The 24,324-nt window shown below is 44.5% G+C and overlaps 1 protein-coding gene across 1 annotated transcript; it reads left to right on the top strand.

Annotated features, from left to right (window-relative positions):
• The first annotated feature begins 1,563 nt into the window (after positions 1-1,563).
• Positions 1,564-24,244, top strand: TMEM272 (transmembrane protein 272). Its single transcript, XM_033514980.1, has 5 exons — positions 1,564-1,876; positions 5,373-5,452; positions 12,480-12,539; positions 18,830-18,912; positions 22,066-24,244. The coding sequence occupies exons 2-5, from the start codon at positions 5,395-5,397 to the stop codon at positions 22,426-22,428; spliced, it is 564 nt and encodes a 187-aa protein (XP_033370871.1). The 5' UTR covers positions 1,564-1,876; positions 5,373-5,394; the 3' UTR covers positions 22,429-24,244.
• Positions 24,245-24,324: the final 80 nt, after the last annotated feature.

Genomic DNA, 24,324 nt, shown 5'->3' with positions numbered 1-24,324 from the left:
AAAAGGCACTTGGTAAAAAAACCCCAAATGTGTTTTATGTGGGGATGTAAAAGTGCCTCCTGCTCTGAGAGGGGGCTGTGTTTGAGGAAAGCATGGTCTGGCTTGTGCTTTCAGTGGCAGCGTTACAGAGTCCCTTTGCTCAGCTCAGCCCAGGACCTCACCAGTCACAAGGAGAGCAGCACAGAAGCTGGAACTGGGTTAGGCTATGTCACCCTGTGGCATCACCTTAGCAGACACAGGCTACCCACACGTGCCTCAGAGCTCTGTGGAAGGTGAGAAAAAGCACCCCAAAAGCGGGCAGTGATATTGGACAACTGAAATCCTTCCTGATGTCTAATGCCAGGCACAGGTCCTGGGAATAATCACTGGGAAAACAGTTTTCTCTGCTGGAAGAAGAAGCTTTATTACACTGAAGAAAAGAAGAACTAGACAAACAGAATGCCAAACTGTCCAGTTTGGCCATTTGGATGGTGTGTGTCTCAGTCTCTTCCTGCTGTGCCCCTTCCAGCACCGGTGGAGAGCACCAGAGTCTTCCAGAAGTGTCTCCTGCTCCCTTCACTGCCTGTACAGAGTGCATGGCTTCCTTCTCTAAGTGCTCAAATAAAACCCTGCTTCAGTGCAATGGATGGAAGCCACACTCTCACCTTCTGCTTCACTGCCAAACTTCCTCCACCAAAACTTCACTCTGCAAGGCTATGGCAATCAGGGAGTCACACCACCATGAGGTCAGGGCTTCTTCCCTATTGGACCTTGCTGCAGCGAAAAGCACAGAGAGTGTAAGAACCAACCTGTGGCTGTGTTTTTGTGTGTGTGCATGTCCAGCATGCAAAGTTACCCACCAAACACCATCATTTTCTTTACCTAGGCTGACCCAGTGTGGACCCATTTTCTTAATGCAGAATGCATAGCAGTGGGAGTTATGTTGGTGATGAACTGTGCAAACCTGGCAGCTGAAGGCAGAATTGTTCCTTCTGAGCTGGAGCAGGCACTTTGTCAGCTCCCTGCTGATGACTAATGCAGCAGGTAACCTTTTCTTTCTTGCAGGGCCTTCCTGAGTGGACTCAAAGCACACATCAATCTTTATTAATGCCACCACTCCTCTCGCAGAGGTGCTCTCCCTCAAACCCACTTTTTCTGGTGCAGAAACAAGGGCTTGCCAGTAGATTATCCATACCTCTAATTACAGCTGAGATGCCAGATGGTCACCTGCTGATGGGAAGGCGACCTAGCAGGTCTAAGAAACAGACCTCTGCCAGGGTGACACAAGACATAAACGAGCCAGCAGCCAAGGTGATACATGTGGGAGTTTGCAAAGAGCTCTATCAGCTGCATTGATGGGGAAGCAGGGAAATTGCATGAAGAACGAACCAAGTAGTTACCACTCTCTAGTGATTTCTGAATTTATTTTTTTTTTCCCTCTCAAATAAAAGACTTAGTGAAAGAAATTTGTTGGCGGGTTTTGTTTTTCTTTTTCTTTTTTTTCCCCTCCTGTACAGCCACAGTTGTGTGGGGTCCTTTGCTTCCCCCTGCTGTCACCCTGAAACGGCACAGGGTGGGCTGTGGCTCCAGCCAGCCGTGGGAGTGGGGAAACTAATGACGATGGGCTCCGCCGGCAAGTGCTCCAGCATCCCACAGCTCCCACGGTGCTGCCATCGAGAGCTGTGAGAGCGGGAGGCCGGCAGGAATAAAAGCCACCAAGCCCCCCCTCCGTGCCTCACCGCCCACGGGCAGAGTCCCAGGGAGCCGAGCAGAGCTCTGGGGTCCCACCGGAGAGGGCTCTCCCAGCTGGCTCCCACTGAAGGCTGGATTTTGCCGTTCCTCTGCCCCATCTCCCACACGAGCAGGTGAACGGATTTGGCACCCGCAGCGCTCTCAGGTAAGAGGGGTTTGCTGGGCAGCGGATAATGTGCTGGCATGAAAGCCAGTGCGGGGCTTTGTGGTTTGTTAGGAAACCGGAACTGGAAGAGGACTTTGCTCTGAATATTTCAGAACAAATAGAAAGAAATCGTTCCCTCTAGCAGTCCTTAGAGAAGAGCCCTTGCTCCGGAGGGGTTTGCTGGCCCGTGTACACCTCCCGTGTCCCAGCGGGGAGCCCCTGTCAGTCAGAAGCCATCAAGAGGGAACTGGGATCTTAGGAAGCCCCACCAATTCTGCCTGCTGTGTCCACCAGCACAGAGTGCTGCACCTGCATCTGGGAGAGAGAAGAGCTCGATTTGAAAAGTCTGAACACCAGAGTACAAATGTGGACATGGCTCTTGCTTGGACTCACACATGGTGGGGCCAGCCTGAAGTTGTCTTTTGGATTTGCTGCAGGTCGGGCATGCACCAGTCAGTCAGTGCTCACATTCTTTTGACTTCTATTACCTAAATATTTAGGATGAGAATAATGACCAGGAAAATAGTTTAAAGCTAAAACCAGCTGAAATAACAAAGGAAACAGGCTGGAGGGTCTGTGCTACACGCACTTGTCACTGCTGCTCGTAAGGGACAAGGAACTGAATTACAACAGGCGGCGGTAATGCAAGACACAGCATGTGTTCCAGGTGGGCAAACCTGGCTGCCGACCACCAGCAGTGAGGGCACTCAGGGAGGAGCATTGGACAGCCTGGAAGAGGCACAGGGGTGCTGTGGCTCGGTTTCAACCTGCCACCCTAAAAAGCATCCTAAAAAGCTGTATGGAGAGGCTTCAGTCTCCTGTGAGGGGTTCAGAGACTTGTCTCCGCTGCTTGCTGGCCCTTCTAACCCAAGGGCAGGTCCCTTTCCACTGGGGAAGCAAACTCGGGGAAGGACAGATGGGAGGAGATCCAGAAGTTGGTGTCGGTCTTTAACTTTTTTTTTCCTGGCTGAGTTTTATGTTTTTCATATGACTTTCCCAACTCACTAGCAAACTGGGAGCCGGCACAGTGGGGCAGGACACCTTCCTGCCCTTATATGCCACCAGTCTTCGTGCTGTGCCGATTTCAGTTTCCTGTGAGTTTCAGTGACAATTTCCCTGTTTCAGCTGGGAAACAAAACAGTTCTGCAGCTGCCTCGCTGCTGACTTGCACTTTTAGCACCCTCACGCATTGGCACAAAAGAAAAGAATTCATCCTTAACACCCACACATCAGCTTCTGCAGAATCACCAAAGGTGCGGGGGAAAGGGGCAACACCTTTCTATCTGGCAAATACAGCCATTTCTCTGAGGGATTTGTCAGTCCTGGAGAAGTCCAAGCCAACGTCTGAGGAAAGACTGAAACATTGCCTGGTAGTTCTGTGTGTTGTGCTCTTGTGTGAACACACTTTGTGCTCAGCCATCATGCGATTGCTTTATCTCACCTGTTAGAGCTGCACACACAGAGCTCTCATTCACTTCTGGGCTCCGTCACTAGGTGGTGACATGCTTCCAGATACCGAGTCCTCCTTCCGTTTGTCGTTTTCCTTTTAGTATAAAAGAGCAGTAAATAAAGACAAAACATCCGTTTTACCCTCTGCTTGTGGAAATACAGCATTCCCAGCCACGATGAATTCTGCTTTAAGTAATTTGATATTTAACTGATTTTTAATATGGCATTGGATTAATTAATATTGTTTCTGTAAAAATTACTGCTATAAAAGTAATTTTAGTCATAAACATTTACATAAAGATTAATATTTCTGATCTCTGCATAATTTAAAGCACTTTGTCAGCAGCCACTGCCAGATGCAAAATTAATGCCTGTTTGTGCACCTTCTAGAAACAAACCTGCACTGGAAGTTTTAAAGTAAATGTGTAATTTGGTTGGGAAAAGTACCAGTTTCCCTTCCTCCTTTCTGTTTTCCCTGAGCATGCAACTGTGCTTGTTTTTTTCTTGAAATGCACATCAACTGTTGTAGCCCATAGGTACAGTATTTTCTCTGCTGAAGAAGGTTTGGTGGCTGGTATGAGACACACGCACTCACCAGAGGTCAGGCCCTCATATGTAATTTCCAGTCCAGTCCATTGTTCATTACTGATGGAGATGTCCTCTGGGATATGAGGATGAGGCCTGGAAAAGGAGAGCTAAATTCCATGAGACATCTGATGAGATCAGGCACACTAGAAACCTGGATACGTGTGTTGGTGGCTGGCTGCTGCCTGCAGGGGTTACTGACCTGCTGGGATGTCTGAGTGCCTCAGTCAGACTCTTGCTTGGTCACTCACCCACAGGTAAAACCACACCTTGCTCTATTTGCTGCCAAGAGACAGAATCTGCAAGGTCTTTGTGCAAGGAACAAACCCCATCCCCTTCCCCATGGCAGCAGAGGGTCCTGTCTGGGCTTGGAGCAGCCTCCTCTGCTCAGCCATGACTAGTAGGGCTTGGACAGATTTTGGTGGGGGGTATTGGCATGGATCAGCTGGTTGAATGAATCTGTCTTTATCTTCAACACATACCTGGAACCCTGTGCTTCCTAGTAAGCTCTGGGCCAAGCTGGACACAGCATTGCACAGGAAAGCCCTAGGGTGGATTTCATGACAACTTAGAATACAATAAGGCTAAGCTTAAAATACTGCTCTTTAACCATTGAATAAAAACTGCAAGCCACTCTAGAGGCTGTTTTGAGGTAGGTGCAGGAATGCAGCTTCCCTTATCCTGGCCTCCTCCACACACACCTTCCTCTGTCACACAGCTGCTGGTGGTGGCAGACTTGTGGTGACCCTGGCCAGAAGCTTAGGCTTGGAGTGCGTGTGTGTGTGTCTGAGCTTCCCACACTCCCATTGATGTGGGATGCTACTTTACTGTCTGGTGCTGTCTGAGGCCCGACTTTGGATGCCTGGCTGCTTGCTCATCCACCCCACCTTGTAAAAATTCTTCTTTACAAGGGGCTATTTTCTAATCCAGCTACTTTTCTGTCAAAGGCATGTTGTTCCTTGCTCCCTGTGGCTTGCAGTTTTTATTCAATATTCTTCTTCAGAATCCTCCTTGACCTTAAACTCTTTTCATCCTCTCTCTTCCTTTTTTTCTTTAATTCATTTCTGCTCACTAGTTAATTCTTGCTGAGGTTTGTGTAGCAAACCCTACTTGTTTCCCTGGGTTTTCTCATAACAGTAAAATACTCTTTGTTCTGCCCGAAATCAAACCAAAGTGAAGGTAGGACCTTTCATAGTTTTCAGGAATATGGCATTAATTCTTCTCCCCCAGCCTACCTGTGACCCCAGAGCTCGAGCATCATCACCAGCAGGCAAGCCAGGAGCTGCTGGGAGACATACCTGCCTCTGGGTATGCCACACTGCTGGCTGCTGGCTGGGTTTGTGCGTGCCTGGAGTTTTTGAGGGTAGTGAAAGCCTGCCAGCACGTGTGAGTACTCTGAGTCAAGATGCTTAGTAATGTGAAGATACTTCTCACAGCCATATTCATTTCTCTGTCTCCACAGGCACCCCAAAAGGCTCAGCACAATGGCTGCCGGCCTGGAGAAAGCCTGCCACCGGTGCATATCAAAAATTGCCAGCAATGGTAAGGCACTTCTGGTAGCAATTGCCTCATGTTTAGGCAGCCCTGTTGCTAAGCCAGGTATTTAAAGGAATCATGATGGTACCAAGTCCCACCTGGATCTTCCACTGAAGTTTCCTTTCCTAGACAATTTTGTGTGCCCACGGAATGTGCAATAGTAACTCTACCCTAGCAACAGCTGCCTGTTGCAGTATTTGAAATACAGCGACCAGCACAAAATTTCAAACAAATACAAACACCACCATGTACCTAAATATGGGCTGCAACAGACAGCCTAAGCAAAATAATGTGTTTTCCTCCCCTTGAAGTGTTACCTTACACATAGTGCAGCAGAAACATCCACAAGGAAAATCACCTTGTGAAGAGCAGCACAGCCAGCCTGGGAACAAACTCTCCTAGGAGCAATTCCAGCCAAGCAAAATTGCTGCCAGCCTGTGTGATGGCACAGGGACACAAGTCTGGGGATGGAATGTGATCAGGAATATTCCCCCTTTCACCCAGCGAGATTTGGGACACGTTATTCTTCCCTCTGCCTGCCTGCTCCCTGGCACAAGGGCCACTGGAGGTGTGGGTGTCCCCCATAAGTAGTCCCTTGCTGTGGGTTCTAAGCACCAGTTATCTGGACAGAGGCTCTTTTGCATGACAGCCTGGGCTTGCTCAGGTTTTAAAGCAACTGGTTCTTCCCGCCCAGGGTGGAGGACACAGAGGGCTGTAATGAGCTGACAGCTGGTTGAACAGCCTGGTTCTTGCTCTCCGAGGAACAACACAGCAGAAAGTTGACCTGGGCTGAGGCTGTGCAAGCTGACAGAGGCACAGGAGAAATACACTTCAGAGGTGGGGTTTTGTAAGATCAGGGAAGCAGTGTCCTTGGCAGGAGGTTAAAATCCATGGGTTTTAAAGCAGCTTACTCCTGCTGACTGCATCTCCTTTTCGCTCTGAGTTGCAAGTGTCTTTTACTTTCACTTCTAGGCAGTAGCAATTTCTAGTTCCACTCAAATAAAAGAAGCAGCAGCAAATCCCTTGACCACTTGTCATAATTCATTTACCCACAATAATTGCTGCAGTTGCTAGTCTAGGGTGTTACCTTGGGGTCCTCTATATTCCTGATCTTTGCTTTGCTTGAAAGGCTCTAAAAGTTTAGAATTAACTTTTATTAATGATTAAACCCCTCAGCTCCTTGCTGCCTGGCAGAGAAAATCAGGCCAAAGGAACAGAAAGCTCAGTCCAGGCCTCCCTGCAGAAAGCTGGCAGAGGTGGGGAAGGAGAGGATATTTTCTGGCCCACTTCTTCATTCTCATCACTGCCCCAGGGAAAGGAGGGCTGGGGAGTGATGGAAAATGAGGGGTGCAGAGCATACACCCTCATTACACCCTGACAAATGCCTGGGAGTGGAATTGGAACCCAACTGGTCCCTGTGGGATCCCTCACATCCTGGAGAACGGAGATGCAGGGGGATCTGGACCCATTGGTGAATATCACAATTTAAAAAGTCAAGAGTGGTATTTTCTCTGATTTTTGTTCCTAGTATCTACAAGCAAAATGTTACCATTCCCTGTTATTAAATTACCACTGGAATGTCACTGATGAGAAAGTAATTAATCCTTCCGATTTTTTTTTTTTTTCATGATTGGGATTAGTTCTGATCTCACCTATGCTCTTCTACACCAGAAGTACCCTCTTTGGTACCTGAACAGTTACCCATGAGTGAGGAACTCAGAAATACCATCCCAGAAAAGTATCTTCAGATTCTTATCATGCTTAGGTTCAAAATCAGCTCAGCTTTAGCTATGGATCAGCTAATGCATCCAAAATTGATTTTATATTCATTAAAATGCAAGCTCTCATGAAGTGCAGTGATGCTTAATTTCACTTTTCCTCATCATCCTGTATATATTTTTCAAAGAGCTTTTCAGCAAAACCCACATTTGTACCTTTGGTCCCTTGGTATTTAAATAACTCCCAAGAGCCAACCCACTTATGGAGCATCTTTTCATTCTTGGTGTAGCAATTTAAGTTCAGTCTTCAATTTACTGACCAAAATAAAAAAGCCTATCTACAACCCTGGGTCTACTGCAAAGCAAACTGAATGACTCTATATGTAATGCCTAAATATTGTTTTAAAATTACTTCTGGAAATTATTCACAAGGGGCCAAAGGCAGAATTTAGACCATGGTGTAACTGTAGTTCAGTATGCAGAGGCATAATACAAAATTCAGGCTAGACACACTGCAATATTGCTCAATCCCCAAAGCACCTACACCTAGGACATAAATTTTAGGTGATGTGATGCTGATATCTAGGTACCAAAGTTCTATTTTGTAGTAATACAACCTTGCCTAAGCAAAGAGTGGTGAAAGACAGCAAACACTGGTGATCCTGAGCTGGGATTTGCTGAGGTTTTTCACACTTCCCCTGCCTCTAATGGTGGCTTTGCACTAGAACTAGAGGCCTCCATGGGAATGGCTCTTCCTCCCCCTGAATCCTCCAGCTTCTGAGTATCCAGTTTGGTCAAGGGACTAAATCACACCAGGGATGTGATTCCAGCTATTCGTCCCCAGAGACTAGTCCATATCTCATTGCTATGGCATTTAGCCTCATGAACAGAGCAGTCTTTGGATTTGCTCAAGGTTATCTCATGTCTCTACTCTTTAGATCAATCACAGGTCTGGTTTTGAGTGCTCAAACTTTGCTGTTATTTTCTCATTTGGTGGTGGCTGGCCAAACTGAACCGATTTAATTCCTTTCTTTCCTGTTACTTCGTTCAGGTCTTTTCTGCATATCCCATCTAAGATAGTGACATTTTCCTGTGACTTGAAAGCACAGAAAGACAGCCAGTATCCACATCTACCAAAATCATGGGCAGACTCATCCCTGGTCTGTAAAACATACCACCTTTCTGCAGCTGGTTCCTCAGAAAGACCCATTAAAACTTTCTCTGCCATCACACCAACTTCACAGGCTGCATTCTTTATTTTCTCCAAGTGTCTATCAGTACTTACTGCAGGGGATGCCTGCAGATACTGTGAAGGAGTAAAACACAGATAAAATTCCTGCTCCCCATCTGCACTCTGGCCTGTTACAGCACCCATGCTGCAGTGCAGCACACTGGGACACTGCTTGCTAAGCTACTGCACTACCAGCTGCATCTGCCTCAGGGCATCAGGAGGCATGGGGCCCTGCCGACTGAATTTGACCCGAATTTGACTCCCAGACTGTTGGGAGTCAGGCCCCCTTCAGAGCAGCATTCCCTCAGGGTGTCCAAAGGGCATACTGTGAATTTTCACACAGAGTTTTGCTCCTCAGCTTATTCATGAAGATAAATCCTGGGGTAGCTGCAGAATTTCTTTGGAAGCTGGTAGCATCTCATTTAAAAAGAAAAAAAAAAAAAATAAAAAATAAAAAAATCTTTTTTATCCAGAACATGACAGGCTATAGAACAAATAGCACTTGGAGGTGACGGCAATATAACCAACACTTCATTTATTACTGTATTTATTATCAGCTTATATTTATTATCAGTCACTCTATTGAGCAGCTTGCACTACAGCTGTGTTAACGTACTACTGAGGAGAGTAGGTATATTGTGATTTATATTCATAAATCACTTCTGAAAATCCTGTAAACAGTCTTAAAAGAAAAAAAAAAAAAAAAAGAAAGAAGCTTTTCTCTCTCTTCAAAGTAAATAGGGACAGCCTGAGCTGATCTGAAACTTCCAAATGCTGGGAAAAGTAGTGGTAGCAAAATAAAGACTGAGGAGCCCACAGGTGAATTGGTGTCACCTCCAATACTGCCTCCAGAGCCCAAGCAAATGTGGAAGATGCAAAGGTTCAGGCATCAGACACAAGAGAAACCATGACATACAGCCAAAATGTTAACAGTGATCTCAAGTGTTTTTACTTTTGTGGGGAAACCCTGGCAAAAGAAACTCAGCCAAACAGCAGATTTGTGTCAGGTGACTGCACTGCTGGGCAGGAGACACAAAACCTGCACCTAACTGATCTGATTTTTTGTGACCACAGATTTCAAGGAATCTGCAAGATATTCAGCCACTTGTTCTCTTCTGTTGTGTTTGCAGACATGAGCTCTTCCCTTCATCCATTTTCCATTAGGATTCCTACAGCAGGACTTCACCAGTGCCCCAGCAGGTGCTGCCCTGCTGGTACAGAGCAGCAAGTTCTGCCTGATGCTGAAGCTGGCATCAGCTTCATAAAGCAGATACCCATTCCAGGCATGCCTGGAAACACTTCCCTCCTTGTGTTATTTTTTTAGAGACTACCAGCCCTTTTTTGCTACTTATACCAGGAATGGGGCCAGGGGCTTCTCTGACCAGCCTGTGAGGCGACATCGCTGACATAAAAATACCACAAGCCCCACATGTGGACTTGGCTGCACAGCAGCATCCTCTCTGCTGAGCTGTGCTACCCTGCGGCAAGTACCATTTTCTGGAGCAATTTGTCTTGGGGCCAGAACGGGGCAGCACAGCCCAGACAAACCCAGGCAGAGAATGGGTGTATCCCAGCTGAGCAGCACTTCTGTGAAACTCCCACACATTTAGGGAAAATCAGTCTTTAGTGCTGCTAGCGACACCGAGAGTGGCTGCAGAGCCCTGCCAGTTGTGTAGGCAATTGTTGAAGAGTCTCACTTTGTTAAACATGGATCTGGAAGCCTTCCCAGACTATGCATCTGCCCCTCCAATTTGAGACCTAAGAGGCTGTAGCTGAATGGGGAGATAATGAGTAAATACATTCCCAGCGACTGCTTTGGGAGCGGAATTAATGAACCATTATCTTTTTCTCCTAAGCTCTGAGTGGCCCCTACCACCCATTTCACCCCTCCAAAACCGTGCTGTTGGGTCGATGTCAGACACAAGCGAACAGGACACTGTGTGCCAGATGTGCAGCCTCACATGCACATGAGCCCCCCTGAGCCCTTTTCAGAGCTTACTGCAGCATCCCTCCCCGGGGTCAGGCAGAGCAGGCGCTGCACAATTAACAAATGACACGATGCCTCCTCCTCCTCCTCCTCCTCCAGGACCCTGAGCACTTCCTGTGCAGCAAGGGCAGGGACAGGAGGCAGCTACGAAATCACAGGCAGAGGGGTGGCGTCGCTCCGAGGGTGCTTGTGGCAGCACCAGGCAGTCACTGCAATGCCTGCAGACCTGAGCTGCACCCCTTTGGGCACCAGATAAATGAGTTGTCCAGCCTATGGGCTCTGCGTGCCCACAAATGATGTTGGAAGCCCAACTCATTTACAATACCATTGCTTCTTAATATGAAAGAGTAGTCTAGATGACTTAACAGCAAGAGTAGCTAGCACAAAATGTGATGTGGTGAAAAGGGAGACTCTAGGCTGAGTTGTTCTGATGAGAGGTTGAAAGAGATTAGCCAAGTGTAGGACAATATCAAGCAGGGGAAGAATTTCTGTACTGTGCAGCACTCAAGAGATAGGAGTCTGAGCAAAAATGAGAGAGAGAGACTGGCCAACAGGGAAAGGAGGAGGGGGCTGCACAAGGGAACAGAAGTGCTTTCTTCAGCTCAAAACACCCTCAGTCTCTTCCAGTTCATAGAGATGACAAACATGCTACTTCTGAGAAAGATGTCTCTCAAGCACTGAAGTGTAAGATCCTGTTTCTCTGTGGAGAAAACACAAGCAGTATGTGGGGATGCTGTGTTCCCATGAAAAGTGTCTGTGAGTCAGAAAGCTTGGTGTATCTGCTCTGAATTTTGATGCTGCTCCTATGTCCTCTCTGTTTCTCCTTCTGTACAACAGAGGCAGTGATGCTGCCCTTTTTCTCTAAGGCAGCCTGAGGGTGATATTTTGGCAGTGCTGCAGAATTTCCCAGAGCGGCACTGTCTGCAGGGTGCTGGCAGTGTCCCTGATCCTGCACAGCCAGGGGGACACCATGCACCTTGCAGAGGCTGCAGTTCTCTGGCATGGGGAACTGCAGGACACAGTTTACCCAGGGAAAGGGCTGGTCCCAAGCCAGCTGCAAATACTTGCTCCAAGATTTTTTTCGCAAGCCTCCAAGGAGACATCCTACTCCTTTTCTTATCCGTGCTCTTCTCAGCCCCTCTGCAATCTATGCCCACCTGCATTTTGGCACCTTTAGGCACCCACTCGAAATCTTGGGTCATTTCTACAGGGACACTTGCCACAGAATGTCCTCATTATATTTTACTCTGATTTGGCGGGGCAGCATTTCACTTTAATGTTGCCAAATGTTCATGATTAGGCACAGAGGTGACAGCTCCTGTGAGACAGGCTGCTCACACTGTTCTTGATGCCAGTGTCCCTCAGCCTCTGTGAAGGTAAGCACTCATCCTCTGCAGCACCTGGCTGTGTAGGGAAAATATCAGGGCTCAGATACACCAGCAACTCTCTAGGGAGTAAGTAAGCACCTCAGGTCCACTCATCTGCAGGGACAGTCTGTGCACCCCTAAGAGCATCCTTCCACGCAGCTTCAGCTGCTCTGTCCCAATGACAAATCCCACTCCTTGCAGCACGGCTGCTGCCTTTGTGCTCGTGGGCTAAGCTGGGTCAGGGAGTTAGACCAACCAGAAAGCATTCACATCTGTGATAAAGACAGTTTATTTAGCTATTGGTGAAAACTAAGTGGAATGGCATTAAAGCTGCTATTTGCTTAGCAAACAGATACGGCTCATCGGTTGCCATGGATTAGCTGATGCCAAATTACTTGTTACTGCACACTTGCCTGGCAGTGCCTCTGAAAAGGATGCAGGATAAAGCAGCAGTGGATGACTCCTTGCCCTTGCAATGAGACAAGCTGCAAGTATTAGCTGCAAAAGCAGTTTGTGTCTCTCACTACACCCTGGAAGTGATAAAATGCATGCTAGTCCCATCACCACAAATGCTGCACCACAGAGGTGATATTCCTACCCCATCAAGTGCACTGCATTTCTTCCTACACAATTGTGTGGATACAGAGCATCTGTAAAGAACTGGATGGAAATGCTGGCCTCTAATCATGAACTAGCCCAAGTAACGCTGTCTTTCTTTTCTCCTTCACAGCATGCTTTATATTTGGGCTCCTCGCTTTCCTTGCCTTACCACTGTCCATGACTTTTATAGGTAAGTTGACTACTAAAGTAAATTGAAAATAGAAACTTCCTGGCAGTGTGTGACAGGTTAACACATCTGGTGTAAGAAACGAGCCAGAAAATTCAGAGTTTCCAACTCTGTCTTGGTACTTCAGCTTCAGACAGAATCCCAGCCCACACTCCATATCAGGGAGGAAGGAATACTTGAATTCTGACCCTGTTTATCATAAAAACCCCTCCAGTGTTTTACCTCAAAACCCAGCTTTGTCTGTGGGAGGAAGCTCAGAATCTGACATGAGAAGATTTCATTACTCAGGATCCCTCTGTATTAAATACACTGCAAAAAAAAAAAAAAAAGAATAGTGCTGGAAGGGAAAAAGAAATGCTGTAGGCTGCTATTTCTCCACCTTTTTGAAAGTCAGACTTGGTTTGTGGTTGATCCGTTTCTGTATAACTCCTTGAAGGCTGGATTTGTGAGTAGCATTTCAAGATCAAATATTTAAGAAAGTAAAATCCTTTGAGCTGCAGAATTTTATACATTTTTAATCTGCATAAGGCCCCTCTTTTCTCAAGCATCACCTTTTCCTTACCATTAACATAGATTTTTATTTTTTCTTTAACACTTCATTTCTACTTTGGGCCTTTCACATCCTCCATATGGGTTGTGAACCCCACTTGAGAAACATCAGTAGAGACACCAATCCACCTCTGCTTTCAGACAGGCTCACATGCTCACAGCATCCCTAACAGATGTCTGACTTGCCCTTGCTCAAGGAAATTCCATGGCTTCCCAAAGAGGCTATTTCTACATTTTATTGCTCTCAAAGACAAAATATTTTTCCCCATATCCAACCTAAATCTTCCTTATGGCAGATTAAATGGATTACAGCCTGTCCTGCCCGCTGTGGTCACAAAAACATATTGGTCACTGTCCTACTCAAGAGATCCTTTGAACTGTTTGAAGGCTGCTATTATAACCCTGCTCCATCTTCTCTTTTGTTTTCCCAGAGGTCTTAAAACCTAATTCTTTCATCCTGACCTCACAGGTCACTGTTTCTGTAGCTTTTTTTTTTTTTCATCATTTTTGCCTCCCTCCATTGACCTCTGGCCAGTGTAAGTATTTTTCCTTATTAAAAAAAGCATGATGTAACACAGGCCTCCAGCTGAGACCTGAGGAATGAACAGTGCAGAGTAATTAGCTCTTCTGTTTAACATGCAGGATTTCTGTAAACACACCTCAAAATGAAACATGGTCTCTCTGCACCAACCCATTTCCTCCAATTTAGTTTATGGCGCGTTGTAAGCCCAGATGGTTTTTGGCAGTGCTGCTCCCTACCAGACATATCTCATTTTTTACTTACATTGAAGTTTCCTCCCCTACACGCAGTGTTTAGCTCTATCAGTTTTCATCTCGTAGGTTTTGAATGCCTTTTCCCAGTGTATCCAGATCCCTTTGAATACAAAGTCCTCAAGAGCCCTTGTCTTTGAGAAGCTGTTCACCTTGTACCTTGTTATTCATGAAAGATGGTCCAAAGGAACTTGGACAAGCTACATGCAGATGCTGAGGGCAAGCTGCATCCCACCTAGACTCAGACTGTGTGCATCCACAGCCAGGCTCAGCGCTGTGTGTTGTCCTTGCAGGCTGCTAAGGGAAATGGACATTCCTGACAGTGAAATTCCCACACCGTATCTTAAGTGTCTGCCTTGAGATGAGGTGACTTTTAAGGCAGTTGGGACACCTGGCCCATTGGCATGGATAGTTATCCAAACCCAGGTAACAAGTGCTCAGCTAAAAGGTTGGTGTCACTCCCTTAATCTGGGGCTTTCGAAGTACCACTGATGACTATGCTGGGATTCTGATTAGGATGTCCTGACTAGGAATTAAGGAATTCTAATGAGGGATTAGGGAGCAATTAGGAAGTCAGGAAATGGACTGAACTGTTACATCTCAACACTTCTCCTCTTATACTTATCCATGACTTAAGATTGCTTTTTATTCCTTAAGAAGATTCTAGCTTTAGCTTTTCCCCAGGCTGAATATGTCTGAACTGTGAAATAGGGATGGAAGATATAATACAAGACATGGCATGGCTTCCATGCTTATTGACATCCTGCCTTCTGGAAATGAATCCAGGTCTGGAATCTGACCACTTATAATTCCTCAGGAATATTTCACAGTATCCTTAAGATCAGTGAGAAGTGGAAACTCTATGGTAAAATATTAGCCTGGAGATCTAGATATCTCCTGCATCAGATACAGAGCCCTTTTTCCCCACAATTTACTGAAATTAAGAGATAATGTCACTGTAATATAGTGTTTTCAGAGGGTATTGATTTCCTGCAGGTCCATATCAGCAAAGGCATTTTTAGGAAAATGAAATGTCAAGGAAAATGCAGATATTTATTTTCCAAGAAAAACCCTATGATGTTCTGATAATATTCCGTTACCACGATCTCAGAAAAAAATTTGCTGATGTGCCTCCAGTCATTTTGGCTCTTGCTTCCTACAGAGGAAAACTGTGAGATACAATACTTGTTAAAACTCAAGAGATGAATAACAGGCAGCCCTGGTAATAATTACATGCCAACCTTATACACTCCTAAAATTCGATAATGCTGTAAATCACAGTATAATTCAAGATACATGAAAAGGTTTCAGCATTATTTTCCAAGCTGCAGACGTGTGACATCATTTAAGCCATAGACTGTTTAGCAGCTTTTTCACATTTACTGGCAGAGAAGAACCCTTTTTTCACTAAACACTCCAAAGATATAGAGATTTATTTTAATTTTTTTTTAGTTTCCAGGACAGTGAAGGATTACTCTCAATAACCCATTCTTGTATATTGTTCAGAGTACCATTATATCCAGAATTCCTCAAGGGTAGCTAAATCACATTTGAAAGCTGATGACATGGTTTTTTTAACAAGCAGTCTAAATTGCCCCCCGTTCAAATCTAACCCAGTACTACTCCTCACACTCATAAAGACAAATAATTCCTCAAATTTCAAATGCTCCCAAGAATTGTCTGAAGCCTATTCTCATACTCTGTGCCTTTACATGGGAACCAGTCTTGTGCTTTAGCAGTTGTTGTTTAACACAGTCTTTCCCTGCATTTCAGCCCTTCAGCCAGTCCTCTGCTTTGCTGATATGTTTTCTGATAAAATGGTGCCCAAAAGCAATTACTTTGAGATAAATTCTCTGCAGCACCTAGATCCAAGCGTAAGGCCCAAAGTCAGGGCTTGGCTGAAGTCTGTGCTAAGTGATGACAGCTGCAGCCACCCACGAGGAGCACCTGAAAATGGCCTGGCATGTTGTGGTCTTCACCTCCCGTTAGGAAAATATTGTGGAGTGGGCACCAAACAGTGGATCTGCCTTGCTGTACAGCAGCCCTTCTTTCCTGTGGGTGTACTTCAGCCATTTTCAGCTGAGAATACTAAAGCTGCTAAAAAGAGGCCAATGCTGTATTGATTTTTATTTGTCCTGACCCCTCATCTCATGGATAATCATGAGTCACAAGGATACTTGGTTGGTAGCAATCTTTTGTGGGCGATGCCAGAGCACAGCCCCAAATGGCCTTACAGAAGCTCATGTCCTGTTTGCTCAGAAATACTCTTTCCACTTGCTGGACCCTGTGTCCTGGATCACACTGCAGTGTTGTTCTGTGGTAGCCAAGAGGTAAAATGTCCAAGTACCTCTGCTTTCCCAAGCCTCCCATCTCTTTTTTTTTTCCCTTCAGAAGCTGTTCAGGCGGTGTCTGATCTCGCAAAGGTCTTTGGTTCATTCATTTGGACTCCCTTGCTGGTCTGTGTTGTGGTCAGGCTCAATCACTTTTCACTCTGAACCACAGATTGCTCTGGCTTGCCGGGAGCACTGCAGAAGAAGCAGACCTTTGATCTCTTATGGTCCATGTATCCTGTCTCTAGCAGTCGAAGGAGAACATATCTGTTGCTTATAGGAAAGAAGAGTGATGCTTCCCTACTAGTTTTGGTGTTCCCAGATAAGCCAAACACACCCTGTGTGAGAACTGATTGGCACATTCACTGATTTCACTGTAACAAATACCAATGCCCATCTGTCAACCGTAGGTCTGTATTTCCTGTTCACACCTTGGGGTGTATTTTTAAAGTTACTACTGTATCACCTGCTTTGACCTACTCTTTTGCTGTCATGTCTGTCTCCAGTATTCTCCCAAAACCTACAGAGTGCCGCTGTCTGTCACTCAAATCCTTCCCAAGACTGACTGATGTCATGTTATATATATATGAAAGGATTCCATAATAGATTTGTCTGGGAAATAGAATCGTAGATGCATGACAAAAAAAAAAAAGAAAGACTTTTTTCTCTTTTTTTTTTTCCCTTAAATTGAAATCTCAGTTAACACATTGGAAATAGAAATTGCCTAGGTTCCTAAACTGAAATATATTCCCAGTGATCCCTGGCCAGCTGCTTTTGTGGCAGGCTATTAGATGGCCAAGAACTCTGGAAACCTCGGCAGCAGCTTTCTCATGAACATGATGTAATTTGTGACAATTTCCCTGCTGCCCACCCCTGTAAAGCTGGGAGTCTGAGCAGGTCTCAGTGTTACATAGCTGCAAAATGGACAAAAATATTACAGCTTTGTATTAAGAATGAAAGGGGAGAGGGTCCAAATCCATCTAAGTGCAGCCTTTTTCATTCATACAAAGGCTGGTAATAAATACTTAGAATAGATCACTGGACTCCATAACCCTTACACAAAGGGGATCACAAAATTGCAGAGCACAAAACACTGTCCTGTGTTCTGTGACTAAAGTCAGACCTGCAGCAAGCAACCACAATCCAGAATCCCTGTATTATGCCATGCAAAGAGTGCAGGAGAGGTTCAGAATATCGACAATGCTCTGGATGAGCAATAGCAGGGGATTTGGTAGGAATATTGACAAGTTAAAGAGGATTACAGCAATAGAAAAGAAAAAAACCAAAACAAAACCCAAAAAAAACCCCCCCAAAACAACAAAAACCTCACCAAACCAAGAACACACTATTTCTTTCCTAATTTGTCCTATTCAGTGTCATTCTGAAAATGGAAGGAAGACATTCTAGCTGAGAGATGTTTAGCACTAAGACCAGCATGTCCCTTTCAGTATCCTGTCACTAGGGAACCCCAATTATTCAGAGAAAAGTCAGAATATCTCCTTGCAAACTATTTATACAGCAAGAAGAAAACAGAAAATCCTTTCTACCCTGTGCAACTGATCAGTCAAAGCTCTGAAACATGGGATCAATACCAATAAAATTACAGTGTAATAAATTGTTTAAAATTTCTGAAGATGCCATTGGGTAAGAGACTTGGGCAGGGTATTCATCCCAGCTAACTTATAGGTATCTGCAGCAGGCTGTCTGAATTCCTTGCATAACTGTGGAGAGACAGAAGAGCTTTCAGGGACCAATTCACCCGACCCATTTCAAATGCCTATCTTAGGATAAATGAATTGAATTTTACAAGTGCCTATTTTTCCCTATTGACTACAGAGTGTAGAAAACTAGTTCACATATGGATGCCTGCATTGCAGACATCTATATTTGGACAGATGAGTTTCACTGCTACAGACCTGTATCACAAGCTTTTATCAGTCTCTACTGCCAGCAACATCCTCACACAGCCATACACTCTCTTCCCTAAAACTTACCCAGCTTTCCCTTTCTTGCAGCAGATTTGAGGGTTGCCAGGGTCCCCAGCTCCATAACAACCAATTCTTTTATCCTCCAGCAGCCCAAACAGCTCAGAAACTTGAGTTTCTACAGCTCCCTATCAGCTGTCTGGAAAGCTAAAATGGTTCCAGGTGCTCCCACCGGTATTGGCTCCCAAGCTTCAAGGCATCTAACTCAGGAACATGCCACACTCACAGGAACTAATGAGCAGGAAAATCCTGGGGAAAGCTTATCAGAATTTCTTCTTTTCATAGTTTTGATTTTCAATGAATTTTCTACTGTGATAAAAATTTTCTGTCCAGCTCAGTCAATGGTCCATTTAACAAAGAGCTGTGGCTGAAGCTATGTACAGTATGACCTCTACATGTGGCTCCAATTAATAATGCCAGAAAATACTAATGTTGGTTTTGCCTTTGCTCTCCCTCTTCCTTCTCCTGCCTTTTGCTTGTTCATGGCCCTCACTCCTGTAGTGAGAGGTGCAAATCCCTTTTAATTCAGCCACAGACAGAGGACACAAGTCTTGGGTGTAAGCACTACACTTCACTTACAGCATCTATAGTTTTCACTGTACAGCTTTTTGCAATATCTGGTCACTTGAGATAACAAACATTCATTTTTGCCGTTCAGGAATGAAGTTTTTGGAAGACTGCCCAGTTCAGCCACTGATTCCCTTATATCTGTTGGTGGGTGGCGTGATTGGCAGCTTAAAGGTAATGTGCCTTCTGTGTGTGAAAAATATTTTGTGTGACTCGACTTAGACTTGTTAGTTAAGACATAATGATAGCTGCAGACAGCTACGTGCACCCAGCACTGGAGAGCTACCGGGATTGGAGTGTGCTTGTTCCAGCACCACAAGCACCTGTCAGTCAAGTGAGCTGCTAATGAGCTCAGCATTGTCCCACACATTGTGGTGTGATTTTCCCCTGCATCACAGCAGCTGTGCTACCATCCCTACTGAGGGAAATGATTACTTAACATGGATGCCTGTGGTAAATGGGGTCCTTTTTCCACCAGCAATCCTCCAAGCATATCCAATCTTTCTCCATTATTTTCATACAGACAGGACAAAAGTTAAGTTACAGTCCTTGTTTTGGGAATGTTACAAAACTGCTTGTGTTTGTACATAGTCCTTCACAAGTTCAATTTACTCGCACTCTGACCTGGCCAGAAGTAAATGACTGCAACAGAATCAATTCCTTCCAAAGTAAATAAATCCCTGCAACACAGCAGGGATTATTAATCTAGATGCAGCATTTTCTAACCACAACTATCTGTCTTCTAGTGGATTATGCTCACATCTTTGCTGAGCCACAGTCTGGCAGTTTGACAAGTAGAAACACCCTCATAACTGTGATAAACCCTGGTCACTATAAAGCTTCATCTGCCTTCCCTCTAAAGATCCACGCTGTTCTGACAGTCCCTTTGCAGGTGGTGTTAACAGGCTGCTAGGGAGCAGGAAGAGCCTTAACACAACATTTCTAGCCTGTTTTCTTTGCCAGGACTGAAAGAAATGGGAAAGAATATTCCTCTGCAGGTCTCTGCATTCACTGCACTCTTTCACAGTGGCAAACCTGACCAAACCACAGTATATCACCAGGATATGAATCATGCTTTCTAAGGACCTTTGGTCAGTAAATAAGAAAATGGAAAAAAAAAAGAAAATGCTTAATCTTGTTACAAGGAATTTTCTAAATTGTGAGTTCTACTGGCAAATGCTTAGTCATTCTATCATACCAGTGGACTTATCTGTATAATCAAAGGTTCAATTAATAATAGTTTAGAAAAGATTAGTGCATAACTGAAAGGTAAATTTGAGACTAGTGGATTGGAGCTTTCATAAAAATGTTGACTGGTTCTTAGCTATTCCTGGTTTAAAGTCAGTTTTTCTCACTATAAATAAAATGGCTAACAGATCAGTTAATATTCATGCTGATGTCAAATAATGGTTTGAATTTTATTTCAGTTGACAGCAGGACTGCTTATTTTGCAGTTTGGCAACGCATTTGGTCAGAACTTGATTAGCTGCACTCACATGTCATCTCAGTGCTTGGTCTGCAGCCAAATTCAAGTCTCTCATTTGTCTGAACTCTGCCCTCTATTCTGTTCACTGCACTGCACTAACTTCATTGAGCAGTGTACTCACTTGAGCTCTGAAAGTTAAAAGGTCAGAGAATGGGTGCAGGATGAAGTCTGAATGGATACTGTCCTGTGATGGGCATCATCTAATGGCAAGTCATTCTAGCGCAGATCTGTGCAGTCTGTAGGCTCCTCATCTATTTCTTTACCACCTCCAGTATTTTAAAAAGCAATGGTAACTGTTCACTGAGGCAACTGAACCATTCTAGAGCACCCAGAGAGGCCTGTTGAATTCATGCCATGCTGCTCCATAAATGTATATTCAGCAGCTAGTAACAATATGAGCGACTGCCAGCAATTTCTTCAATCACACTTGGCAAGGCAATAACCATAAGAATTAAATGCACTTTCCGTGAACTACTTAGATGCAGTTGAGATTCATAAATCTACCTGGGAGGTTTCTCTGACTGCCTCAAACCCAATACTCATCTGCCATTTAACCCCATTCTCACTGCTGAGCTTGATAGAACCTGAGTGCTGAGCTGAAAGCTAAAGGGACTGCAGCAGGCTTGAAGTCCAGCCACAGGCAACCTCCATGCAGAAACCTCAGAGCCACTGGCCAGGCAGGTTTATCCCTCCTGTGTCTCATGAGTCTGTGTAAAATAAATGTTCCTATGAGAAGATGATGGTTTGAGCAAGCCTGCCACTTTGAGTGCTCAGCTGGATGTGAGACATCAGTGGAAATACCGGGTTTTTTTTGTCTGTGTTGGTGCAGGGACTTCAAACTTTGTTTCTCAAAAACTGGTACCAACATCTTGGATGGAAAACCAGTTGGTTTTGTGAACAAATGTTTAATAATTTATGTATAATCAAACAGTCTTACAGGGAAGAGTAAGAATAAGAGAAAACTCTGGGTTCTCTTGGTAAGCTTTTCCTATTGAAAATGGGGCACATGGAATAAAACTTGAACCAGCAAAATATACACCCAAACGGGTTTTTCTTGGCCAGTTCTGGAGAAAGAAGAGTGTAAAATGAGGGGTGCTCTTTTTCATTTCAAGCAGAAAAATGAGCACAGATTATAACTCTCTGAAAGAGAACATGACTGAGAACACCAGTGAATCAACCTGTTCTTTGTATTCCCAAGTGGAATCCAGGCATCACTGATGAGTCCTACTGCATTTCCTTATATACCAGACCTTTCTAACCACCTAGCATCATGGTGTTCCACATATTTCTCTGCTAGTTTTGACTGTAGGCAGGAATGGGGTAATCTGAGAAAATGGTACTTAATTGAAGAAAATTTGACAACAGTACATTGCAAGCATCTAAAGCAATTTCTTTGAGGTTTAAGTCATAGTCTATATGCTTCATAATTTGATATAAGCTGATTCAACTTTATAACCATGGAAAAAGTTATAGACTTAGAAGAGAAAAATCTACCCACTACAAGGCAGGAACTACAATACTTAAGTAATTTAGCTGTTACTCTAATATGCTCTTAAAAGTTTCCAGCGTGGGAGCTGCTGCCATCTCCCTACACAATCTGTTCTCATGCCTTTCCATCAGCAATTTTTTTCCAATGTATGACCCCCCAGTGGTAAATAACCTACAAGGAAAAAATGCATTATTGTCCAGAAGTACCTGCCTCATTTATGGCTCCTTAGCTTTCTCTTACACTATTTTCCTACACCAAATTTTATTTGACCCAAAGGCTGGCAGTGGCCAGAAGGTGTTCAGACTCTCTGCAACCACTTTACTTATTCCCTTTTCTACCCCAATGCCTCCAGGTGACTCTCCTACTGTACGACTCAACCAGGATGAGGCAGCTGCTTTCCAAGTCTGTTGTGATTGATGATGATGATGACGACGAGTATCCCTGGAGGCAGAATGCTCACAAGTACTACATCCATCTAACCCTCAGCCTTTTCCTCTTTCTCTGGTTCATTCTTGGAAACTACTGGGTTTTTTCTGTGTATCTTCCAAATTTCATCCCACCTTTTCATCAGCCTCAGGATTACTGTGACAAAACCCTGTACATTTTTGCTGTTGGTGTTCTCATTATTAGCCACACTGTTCTGTTTCTCCTTATCTTCTGTAGCTGCTGCATATACTGTTTTTCCAGGCAAAGATTCTCTTCTGAGGAAGACTAAATGCTACATAAATAAATCTCCAGATGTTTGGGAAAGCATGTACAACAAAGAACAGGCAATAATTCATCCTTGTGTACATCTTTGTTGTATGACATATATGTGTGATAGCAGTCAACTTCAAGAGGACATTATAAAGCACAGTGCCATCTGGAAATAGCTATGCTGGAATACAGCATAGACTATGCAAAAATGCTGCTGCAGGTGCCAGGGTGCACTCCTGCTAACTTTTACATCCCTTTTTTAACTCTGGATGTTTTATCAGGAGCGAGCTCTTGCAGATGACAAACTCCTCTAAAACCAGGTCCCCCTTATGTTGTATATAGCACAGTACATCTTTGCCTATAAAACTAGCCATGTTGTCCTCTTCACTGGGATCTGAACATCTCCCCATAGTCTTGCTGAGGTTTGTTATTGTCCCTGCATTATAGATGAGGGAGCTGAGACAAAGGGTTGTATTGAGGCTGCTTTGCATAGTGCATGGATTCTGACAGTAACTGAGATGCTCACTAGAGAGCTATTGAGGCCACTGTCAGACTGGCCAGTAAACAGCTGTGATAGCAATAGGAACATATATAAAAGGCAGCCTGAATACAGCCCTCACATCTCTTCTGAACTTGGTCTGGGAAGCATCTGTATCTAACTTTGTGGCTAAACCAGAGAGTATGAATACGTCCATGTATAAATATATATCTGATATATCCAAACTGAGCCAAGGCTGCTCTGCAAGTCTTTGGCAGAACAAGGAACTGAGCTACTGAGTGTCAGATTGGTGCTTCAACCAGGGCTCAGCATTCCCCCCTCAGGGGATACACGTTTTCTACAGCAGTAGTTTATCAATAACACAAAGATGACTGTCAAAACATTGTGGTCAAGTTCATAGAACTGATGGTGTTACCTTGGTATTTTGAATATAAACCACAACTATAAGACATGGGTGGGGATGTGAGAATTTCAGGCAGATGTGTTCACTACAGCAATTCTCTGGTTGTGGTGTGGGTGTTCATTTGATTTGTTCACCTTGGTGCTGTACATACGGAAATCTGTACTTAATGGACAGATGTAATGCAAACGGCTTTTCAGTCAGCAGCAGCAGCTTTAAAAGTGCCAGCATGCACAGAGACAATTTTTTTGTGACATGTAGTGGAACAACCCCAAAAGTGGTTCTGGTAGATTGTTTTTTCATGTGTTGATGAATGCAGTGTAAAAGTGCTCTTTCTGCTTTTGCTTTTATGCACGCATGCTAATGTGGTCAAAATGGAGGGTCTCCCCTCTAGATGAGCCTGAGGGTGGCCCAAGGCACAGGAAAAAGATACGTATTTTGTCTGTTACAACCCACACAACTGAAGCTTGTGTTTTAGGGAAACCCAAAAGGGTTATAAAATGCCTGTGAAAGGGTGAGATATGTAAAAGAGCTCAGCAATAGCTGAGCTATTCAGACCACAGCTGAACAGGGTCTGCTCAACAGTCCTTCCTGGAAATGAGGCTGAAAGCAGTGTAACATCTGTGGGCACCACCTGTCCTCAACCACAAACATTTATCTCACTGGCTATTGTACAAATACATAAGCCTGCATTTGGTTTACAAGGATTTTAATTCAGGCCCCAGATTTAAGAATTGTTTATTTCCAGAGAACTAATCTTAGAAAGAAGGTAGGATAAAGATAAAATAATCTAACATGAGGGCAGTGTTAGTGCAGCATTGCCCTGCTCTGCAGTATCCATTCAGGAGAGGTCACAGCCCGGCTGCATCATTCAGAAATCCATGGAATTGGTGTTACTTATACTCCTGGCTGACTTAGGCCATGCACTGTTGTATGTAGGGAAATGTGACCAATAGAAACCTTTCCTTTAACTTGTGGGCCTCAGATTGGATCTGGGAAAAATCACTGGCTGTTTC

The sequence above is a fragment of the Parus major genome, chromosome 1 (genome assembly GCF_001522545.3).
Source record: "Parus major isolate Abel chromosome 1, Parus_major1.1, whole genome shotgun sequence".
In the NCBI taxonomy this organism is placed as follows: Eukaryota; Metazoa; Chordata; class Aves; order Passeriformes; family Paridae; genus Parus; species Parus major.
The sequence above is the reverse complement of the archived record's forward strand: the minus strand, read 5'-3'. Positions and strand labels throughout refer to the sequence as shown.